Below are 9298 nucleotides of genomic sequence, written 5' to 3'. Positions count from 1 at the left end.
TCTGCCTCCAGCAGAATAGATATCTCTCAGAATTGTCTTTCTTCCTTAATTTCCTTGGCCTTTCACTCCTGCCAGCTGTCCACAATTTTACTTCCAAAGGAAAGACCCTGAATTTCCTTAGCTCTCTAATTTGCTGGAGCTCTGTACTCGTAAATTGCTTCTCAATTTTAAAGTGCACCTCTGGGACCAGCAAGTGCACCAGGCAATGATGTTGGGATAACTGGGGCAAGTGCCTGTGCCAGGGCCACTAACCACTTCTTTAAGCTGCTGCTTTAAGCTTGCAGGAAGATGGGTTTAGAGGGTTACTGGGATGGATACTGGGCCAAAGCAAAGGGTTACTGGGACAAACTGGTCCTGTTTATGCTGATACAAATCCCTAATAAACTCAGAGATTTTTATACACCCTGAAAGAGCTGAGCTTTTTTGCCCAGCTTTGCCCCTGTACCAAGCGACAGAGAGGCCAAACTCAGTCAGTGGGCAAAGTCCCTGCAAGGTCCTGTCCCTGTGTGTCACCAGACCCCGCACCTCTGGCTGTACCCAGGGGAATGGTGCCCCCAGCTGCAGGTGCCCTTGTGCAGCATGTGGTGCCATTGCATGGCCAGGACTTGGCACCTCCAGGGCAGGATCTGGCCGGGACCCCTCACCCACGGGGCTGGGGCAGATCCGTGGGCACCACAGCTGACCTGGTGCTGCTGGGGCTGTGCACCCTCAATGGGATGGCCAATGCTCCTGCCCCACCACAAGCTCTCCAGAGCCCTGTAGTTGCTGAGGGTTCCCCATCCCAGTGTCAGGGCCTGGCTCCTGGTGGGAACAAGGACCATGGCAACCAGATCTGCAGTGGTGAGGATTTACAAATCTGACCTGGACCACAGGTCCACAGTGTGGCTGTGGCCAGGAGCAACCACAAGCCACCTGTGAAAAATGGCTGGGAACCAGCAATGGGTCTGTGTAGAGGCAAAGCAAGCAAGCACTGGGCCAGCACAGGGGTGCTGGGGCTGGGACAGCCCTGAGCAGGGGTACGTGGGTGAGGGGGTCTGTGGGAGAGGCAGGTGGGGATGGTGGTGTGACCACCGTGCGCCTGTCCAGCCTGTGGCCATGCAGCCGGGTAAGAGCAATGGGAGCAAATGGGAGGTAACTGCGGGGGCACTGACTTGTGTCCAGGGGAGTCTGTGAGTCCTGGCAAGATAGGGAGGACAGCCCTGCCCCATGCTGCCTACCTGGGCAGGGGATGTCTGAGAGGCCAAAGAACCTCTGTGAGGATCTCAGCCCTCCCCAACATCACACCCAGCCACGGGGCAGGGTCACCATCTCTTCATTTGGGAGCAAGAGGTAGGTGGGGAGGTGGAAGGGACAACGGGAGCCAGCCCTGAGTGCAGTGGGGCTGAGGGCTGTGGAGTGGGGGGCTGAGCTGGATCCTCCAGCACTGACCCATCGGGGGCGAGTGGGGCCAGCCCCAAGCTGGGACCTGCTCTACTGGGGGAGGAAGGGATGGACCCCCTGAAGCCATGCCAACCCCACCCTCAGGGCTTGCAAGACCCCACTGGATGAAGCCTGAGTAACCTGGGCCTTGCTGTGGCGAGGGGCTGGACTACAGGGCTCCAAAGGTCCCTTCCAGCCTGAGTTATCCTGGGATGCCCTGATCCCATTCCCTCTCTCTGGAGCAGAGCTGGCTGCTCGCCACAAGCCCATCCTCAGCTCCAAGGGTCTGGCCTGTTGTAGACGGCTGCCAGTTCCCAACCTCCCCAAAACACAAGCTGAGGCCACATCTTTTGCTAGTGCCCCACAGCTGTCACGCTGCCTCTGCAGTATGCTGTGCCTCAGGTCCGGACTGGCAGCAGGAGCAGCTGCCGGACACCTGCCTGAGCGCAGAGCTCGGGCACTGCAGCCCCTCTCATCTCACCTCCTGAAGGCTTCAGCCACATGGCAGCTGCTCCCATGTTCACTGTTCTACAGCTGGTTGATCACCATTCCAGGTTGGAGTCAAGAGACCGGCTCCTAACAGCTCTGCTCCATGTGCACAATTAGCACGGGTGTGCTACCAGGATGGGAAGCAACAACGCCCTGAAGGTCCGTGTAATTCTTTCTGTTTTACAAAGAACTCAAGAGCTGATCAAGGTGAAGAGCAAGGAGAGGAGCCCTGGGTGAAAGCCATAGGGAATGAGAAGATTTGCACTGACACTTACCCAGTAATAGTTTTGATGATTATTTCACCATCATGGTGCAATACGGTGCTCACAGACATCTGCCCATTTTTCTCGAGGTCTTTGATTCAGCTGGAGTGGGAAGCTATGGCAATGCTACACCACTTCCCAGCTAGCTGGAGAGAGTGGCTCTGCACTGATTAATGTGGAGAGCAATGAGAGAGTCAGGGATAGCACAGGTTCCCCCACTCTTCCCTCTACCCAGGCTGATGCGTGGACAAGCATCTCTCCTGCCAGGCAGAGCAGCAGTCTGCCATAAAGAGCTAACCAGATGCAAGATCCCCTTGGGCAAACCCAGGTACTCTGTGACCCTCACTAGCCCACCGACCCCCTCACTAAAGTGTTCAAGCACCCAAACATTTTGCTCTCAAAAGCCTGGGACCTGGAGGAACTTTGACTTACAAGCAGGAGCTGGGGTCTTTGTAAAAACAGGCAGGTGGGCTTTGTCTGCCCTCTGCTCCCTCATGGAGAATGTGTCCAAGCAAATCACCTTCCCCGTCCACCACGCAAAAACTCCCTCCAGTGGCATTATCTTCTCTCCATCAAAACATTGTTTCAGTGGGATTTTCATCCAGGTCTGAAGCACCAATGGAAGGGTCAGCTCCAAGAGCAAGAAAATGCCCATGTCCAGCACATCTGCCAGAAAGAAGAGCTTTGTAGGCACCTCCAAGCTTTTATCACTGCGCACAGATCCCCAGGGGTATCAGAGCAAACCCTCCCTCATCGCTGTCTGTGCAATGGCCAGTGCTGGCACACAGATAACATCGTTAGCTGGGTTTCTCCCTGCCTGCAGCCAAATGGTATGTTCTGAGGTCTGAGGCAGAGCAGTTCCCCCCAGGTCCTCTGCAGGAGGCCAGAGAGAAGGGGGCAAGAACTCCCCTGCCAGCTTCAGCCCCACCAACGCCTTCTGTGGGGTCAAAGCAAGAGGCTCCAGAGTGATGGAGAGACCCAAATGAGCTCCTCGGTACCCTGGGGTGCATCCCACCTGGTCCCAGGGGCTGAATATGTCCTATTCAGATAAATGATGCCCATTTCATTGCTAAATCTTCCTTCGCTGTGGGTAAAGCTTCACTCTCACAGACTTTTTTGCTCAGATGTGGTGGTGTAGAGTAGTGCTTTCTTAATTGCAGAGACTTATCAGTGAAAAACTTTTGAGCGTGCACCCCCAATACATGCATATTTATCCGTAAATTATATACAGGTACATTATAAAACATACACAGTAACAGACATTTGAAAAGGACAAGATGAAGATTAAATAAACACTAATATTAACATCTTGTTTTATTTTAGTGTATTTATTAATGGTACCAAAAATACTTTCTTCCTGCATCCCAGTGGATTGTCTTTTGTACCCCCCTAGGGCACATGCACCCTGCTTTGGAGAGCATTGCTTTAGAGAAAGCAGGGATCTCCCCTGACAGCCAAGCCTGGTGAAAGGGATGTACGTTTCATTTATCCCTAGTGATGCTGGTGCATTTATCCCTAGTGATGGTGACAGCAAGCTCCGCTGGTCCATATTGTGGTGTGGTCATCACTCATCGATGTCACAAGTTGGTGAAGGCTGAGCACGCAGCACACTCAGGACTTGTGGTACCGGACCCCTCCCTTCCACAGGGATTCTCCATCCTCTTTCCCTGCCTGTTACCTCCAGAAGTGCACACCCAGCCAAATACTGAAGTAGCTACAACTGGCAGGAGCAGCCACGGTTTCCCTGTCCGTAGGGAAAGCAGGCAGGTGATGGATATCTCTGGCTCACCCTGCCCTGGGAACCGTAGGTGGAAAGGGATGTGTAATTGCTGTTTTATTTCCAATGGAGCTGCTGTTTTGTAAATGTCCTAAAAATTGGGTTCCCCAGCTGACCCTGCCCTGTTTGTGTGTTCTGGGAGGACCTGTTGCAGTCTCACCTGAGTGGGATAACGCACATTGGGTTCCCATGGGAAATCCTTGGCTCCATCAGGGATGGGGGTGTTTCCAATCACAGAAAACCAGTTCCCATAATTTCTGCCCAGTAGGAGTCTTAGAGTCTTACATGTAAAGAAACCTCAACCCAGCATTCAGCCAAGGTCCGAGGAGGATATGTTTTGCTGTGCCTGTAGGCGTATCTTCTTGCACACACTGAGCTGTAGTCACAGCATCCTTTCACACCTCATTATTTATGACAACCAGGTAACACCGTCCCAGCTTTGTGCTCTGCTGAGAGCCCCTGGACCCTTCCTGAAGGCACATCATGAGCCAGATTAATCTGCTCTCCCACCCATGCTCCTGCCTTATCGCCACCATTTTGCATGTGGAAGCAGGTCTCTGTTCCCAGAATTAACTCCTGAAACTACAAACTTCAATCCCCTGACAATGGTTTTCCTACTTATACATATTTTATTGCATTAAGGGAAAGACATCCGGCTCTGCAGTGTCTGCAAGTCCAGCCCAGACAAGATTATCCACCACTTAACAGGAGATGCAAACGGCTGAGCATTGCTGCTGTGTTTTGCACAGTGTTTCATCTCAGAAAGGTCTCTGCTTAGGAATAAAAGCTCTTTCCAGAAAGCCTGACAAAGCCCAGGTGTAGATAAACGATTAAAAAAAATAAGACTTACCAAGGGCACCATCACATCAAAGACAGAGTGTGGACAGCCAGTACAGCTTCTCTACCCAGGCAATACCTATTTCTTAGGAAAAATGTTCCTAGAATTACTTACTGGGAGAACTCCCATGGTCAAGCAATTAGGAATTTTACAAAATCCCCTCCTAGTCTATTCAGGTCTCCAGGGGATGTTGTGTGCCATCCTTCTGCCCCAGTCCGAGGAGGTGAAGACCTTTGCAGTGCTCCACACTGGAAGGGTGGTACCTGGCTCCTGGATGGGATGGGATGAGGCACAATTCACCTGCCTGGGCTCGTACCTGTGCGCTGGGCTTTCTGAAGCTGGTGCTGCAAGTTCAAGCCAGCTGTGCTAGGGGCTTTGGGACACAAAGGGAGACAGTGCTGTGAATTAAGTACCCGGCCCCTGGGTCCCCAGTGGGCAATAATGGGTCTGAGCATTTGATGCATCGGTGAGGGAGAGCGAGGAACTGCCGGCTGTGCCCCCACCAGCACTGCCAGGAGCCCCAGACCTGGGTGCTGGGTCACTGAGACCTTCATCCCTGCCATAGGGAGGGTGGAGGTTGCTTGGTGGCAACGCCTGAACCCTTGGTGGATATCTGTAACAGCCCGCTGTGCAGGGCTTTCCTGATGGCTCCTTTGACCTCGCTGTTTCTCAAGCTGTAGATGATGGGGTTGAGCATGGGGGTCAGCACAGCGTACAGCAGGGCGAGGACTTTGTCCATCTCCTTGGAGCTGCTGGAGTGAGGCACCAGGTATGCAATGGCACCAGCACCGAAGAACAGGGACACCACGGTCAGGTGGGAGGTGCAGGTGGTGAGGCCCCTCCGTGTCCCTGCTCCCTTCTGGAGGACAGCCCTCATGATGTGAGCGTACGACATGAGAGTAAGGAGGAAAGAGCCCATCGCAATAGTCCCAGCAAAAGCATACAAGGCGGCCTTGTTGAGGGGAGCGCTGGGGCTGCAGGATGCCTTCAGCAAGAAGGGCATCTCGCAGAACAAGTGGTCGATTATGTTGGACCTGCAGAAGGGCAAGCGGGCTGTGAGGAAGGCCTGGATCAGAGACGAGAAGGAGCCGCTCAGCCACGAAAGGGCCACTAAGCAATGGCACATCTTCTTGCTCATGAGTGCTGAGTAGTGGAGGGGTTGGCAGATGGCCAGGTACCGATCATAGGCCATGGCAGCCAGGAGCACGCACTCAGACCCCCCAAAGCAAAGGAAGAAGTAGATCTGTGTGATGCAGCCCACAAAGGAGATCGTCTTCTGCGCTGAGAAGGAGTCTCTGAGGATCTTAGGGAGGGTGACAGAGGAGTAACAGATGTCCAGGAAGGAGAGGTGGCCCAGGAAGAAATACATGGGGGAGCGCAGGTGGGCATCCAGCCAGATGACAGTCATGATGAGCAAGTTCCCCAGCACTGTCACCAGGTAAATGAGTGAGAAGCACAGGCAGAGGCTCATCTGTGCTCTGTAGGCACTGGAAAATCCCAAGAGAAGGAACATGGTGGGCTTGCTGAGATTTCCCTGCTGCAGGGGTTTGGGGCTCATCTACAAGGAGAGCAGGAGGAGAGAAGGACAAGTAGAAGGTGGGTGAATGCTCACCCCTGCCATGGGGCATCACTGCTGCACGGTGGGCTGAAGCTGTGCCACTGCCCCCACGCTCCTCGCCTCGCTCCAGGGGCTCAGTGGGGGATGCATCCATGGGTGCAGGTCGTGGGTCTCAGCCCAGGAGGTTTTGAGCCTCAAGGCAACCCCCAACTCTGTGTCACCTGAAGAACACCAGAGAGAGCTGGGACCTCACCACTGCAGTCAATAAGGATCCCAGGGACATTTATCCCAGGATAAATGAGAGTGGATGAGAGCAGCTCCTCGACCCCCTCCAGGTTTCCTGGGCTGCAGCTGGAGGCTGGTCTAAAGATCCCACAAAACATGACAGGTTGGACACTGCCTGAAGAGTTCCTGCCCTTCATGGGAGCAAATTGTGTTTACACCATTAGTGAAGCTACAGAAAGATCTCCTGCTGCCCCTCTCCATCACAGATTGCGGGGCAACTCAAAAAAAAAAAAACAAAAAAACAAAAAACTAATATTACCGACAAAGGTGTCTGCTTGCAAATACTGCACTGTAGATGTTAGCCTCACATTTACACCCAGAAAACAATGCAAGGGAGGGACCTGTGAGAGTCTGAGAGATCACAGGAGGACCAGAAAGGCATCTGAAGGTGACTCTGTAGCTCAAACAGGCGCAAGGGTGGAAAAGCAGAGACACCAGCCTGCAAGAAAAGGGAAAGACTCCAAATCTAACAAGAAACTGGAGCTCAGGGATAAAAGATGAGATACAGAAGTTTTCAATGTAACCTAAGACTACTGGATCCACAGAAAGAACAGTAAGGAAATGATCTGAGATGTGCACAAGCCTGTGAGAAGCTGTTGGTACAGACAGAGCTGTCACCATGTCCTTCCAGAAAGAAGTGTGGGAGCATCTGCCAGGAGCAGAGAGGAGGTGAGTGCCAGGCTGAGAAGACTTGAGCACCCTCAACATTGCAAGCTCCCTCCAAAAGGGATCAAGGACAACCCCACCATGCTGGGGATGTGCTCCACAATGCAGAGATTCAGGGATGGGCTGTGGGTTTGTCCAGGTGCTCAACAGTTGGGGTGGGCGTTTGAGCAGGGAGGGAGGAGCAGCCAGCCCAAGGCTGGGTGCCGTGGCCAGGGCTGGGGTGCTTGGGCAACTGGGAGCCTCCACGAGAACCCTCCTCAACGCAAGGAGGCATGCCAGTGGGATGGGAGAAGCATTCAGGGATCTGATGCCAGGCTTGAATCATGAAGGGATCGGAGGTCGAAGGACGGGCATGTACTCTCCATGCTGTTTTGGGTTGTGCTGGAAGAGTAGGAGCTGGTAAAGAAGGGCATAACCGCAGAGGGAAGGGAAGGGATGGAAGCAGCTGGGGCAGGGGGGGGGGGGGGGGAGCAGTATGGGTAGCAAAATACTGGTGTCTCCTCTGGCTCAGGAAGAGCAGATGGTTCATATGAAATAAACACAAGTGGTTGTGGCCTCATGCAAAGCTAGTACGGAGGAACTCGAATTCCTACATGGAGCCGTCCATGGCAGCAGGTGTTCCCAGAGGTCAGAGAAACAGCTGGTGTGACCAGAGCAGAGGCAGCAGAGGACGCAGGAGGAGAGGGTAAGAATGGGAGGTGAGGACAAAGGGTAGCACAGCACAAGACATTGAAAGGCACCATCAGAATATCTTCCTGGGTCTAAATTGCCTTGGGAACTAGGGAAAGGAAGATCTGCCCAGACAGTGCCGGGAGCCTGTCACAGATCCCTCAGCCAGACTGGGGTGAGGACAAAGCCCCAGGAGAGAAATTCTTCCAAGAAGAGTAACTCTTTGGAGGGGCAGTGGTGGTATAAATCACAGGCTTGTCTGTAACGGTCATTCCAGATATCCTTGGATATGACATCTCACATGCCACTTCACCGGGTCACAGTATGAAATGAGCTGATGGGTTTTTTTTTGTACCTGTTCCTGTAAAACAGGCTGTTTTTAGAAGAGCTATCTGAGAAAATAACTTCAGCTAGAGTAGGCATGACTCAATGCCATTTTGCGTAAATGGGAAGATCAATAGGAGCAGATTGGTGGCTGTGGCTGTGAACAAGCAAAAATCAGGACAAGTGAGGAGAGCTGGTTACTGCAGCTGGGCAGATTTGGAAAGTCGAGCATGCAAACATAGAGGAGAGCTGGGATTTCGTGAAAGACACAGTGCAAAACCCAGCTAAAAACTCTTTCAAGCACAAAGGAGAGGCTGGTGGAGCAGGGCTTCTCCCCTAGCAAACAAGCAAGGTATATACACCAAGGAGGATATTTGGAAAGAGTGGAAAGTCTGCAAGGAAAGAAAAGAGCCTGAAAAGCTGTAAGCAAGGTCTGCCGCTGAAAGATGAAGGAACGTGGGTAGACTGTGAAAATTGCTTGTAGTGTTGTGAGATTAATATACGCCCTTCAGCCACGTATTTGGAAGGCAGGCAGTCCCACAGCGCTTCTCGGTTCAGTGCCCTGGAAGTCAGACATCGCCCACTCCCAGTTTTCCAGGAGGACAATGACAAGTTGTGGCAAAGGTGGGGTGGTTGGTGACAACATGAGTGCACAGGGACAGAAGCATGAAGGAGGCAGGAGAGTCTTCAGAGGTTTGCTGAGTGTCAGCGGGGCTGTGGGAGGGGAGCATGGTTGTACCTGAATTCAGGAAGAATGAATGCTGCTTCTCCTGCCATGAGGATACAAAGCATCTCTGTGATGGGGGCTATGTCTGGTGGGAGAAGAGAAATCCAGCACCAGGCGTTTGCAAGGCTTTAGGGGAAAGAAAAAGAAAGAAAACTAGGTGGGCACAGAAGCTCTGGGAGTATGGAGCAGTCCGCCTACCTACAGGGTCCTTGGCTGGACATCCAGTGGTGTGGTCAGCCCAGGGTAGTCATGAGCTGTAAGTGTGGCCCAGGATGCCAAACTG

General features: G+C 52.9%; 1 protein-coding gene across 1 annotated transcript; it reads right to left on the bottom strand.

The window, feature by feature from the left end:
- Positions 1-5336: 5336 nt before the first annotated feature.
- On the bottom strand, positions 5337-6344 carry LOC121093761 (olfactory receptor 1E1-like). Its single transcript, XM_040606598.1, has one exon. It carries the CDS (start codon positions 6342-6344, stop codon positions 5337-5339), a length of 1008 nt encoding a protein of 335 aa, XP_040462532.1.
- Between the last annotated feature and the right edge of the window lie 2954 nt (positions 6345-9298).

This window comes from Falco naumanni, chromosome 9, assembly GCF_017639655.2.
Source record: "Falco naumanni isolate bFalNau1 chromosome 9, bFalNau1.pat, whole genome shotgun sequence".
Classification (NCBI taxonomy): Eukaryota; Metazoa; Chordata; class Aves; order Falconiformes; family Falconidae; genus Falco; species Falco naumanni.
The sequence above is the reverse complement of the archived record's forward strand: the minus strand, read 5'-3'. Positions and strand labels throughout refer to the sequence as shown.

What these genes read in the sequence shown, in the direction of transcription:
- LOC121093761 (XM_040606598.1), bottom strand. Translation starts at nt 6,344, where the DNA reads ATGAGCCCCAAACCCCTGCAGCAGGGAAATCTCAGCAAGCCCACCATG.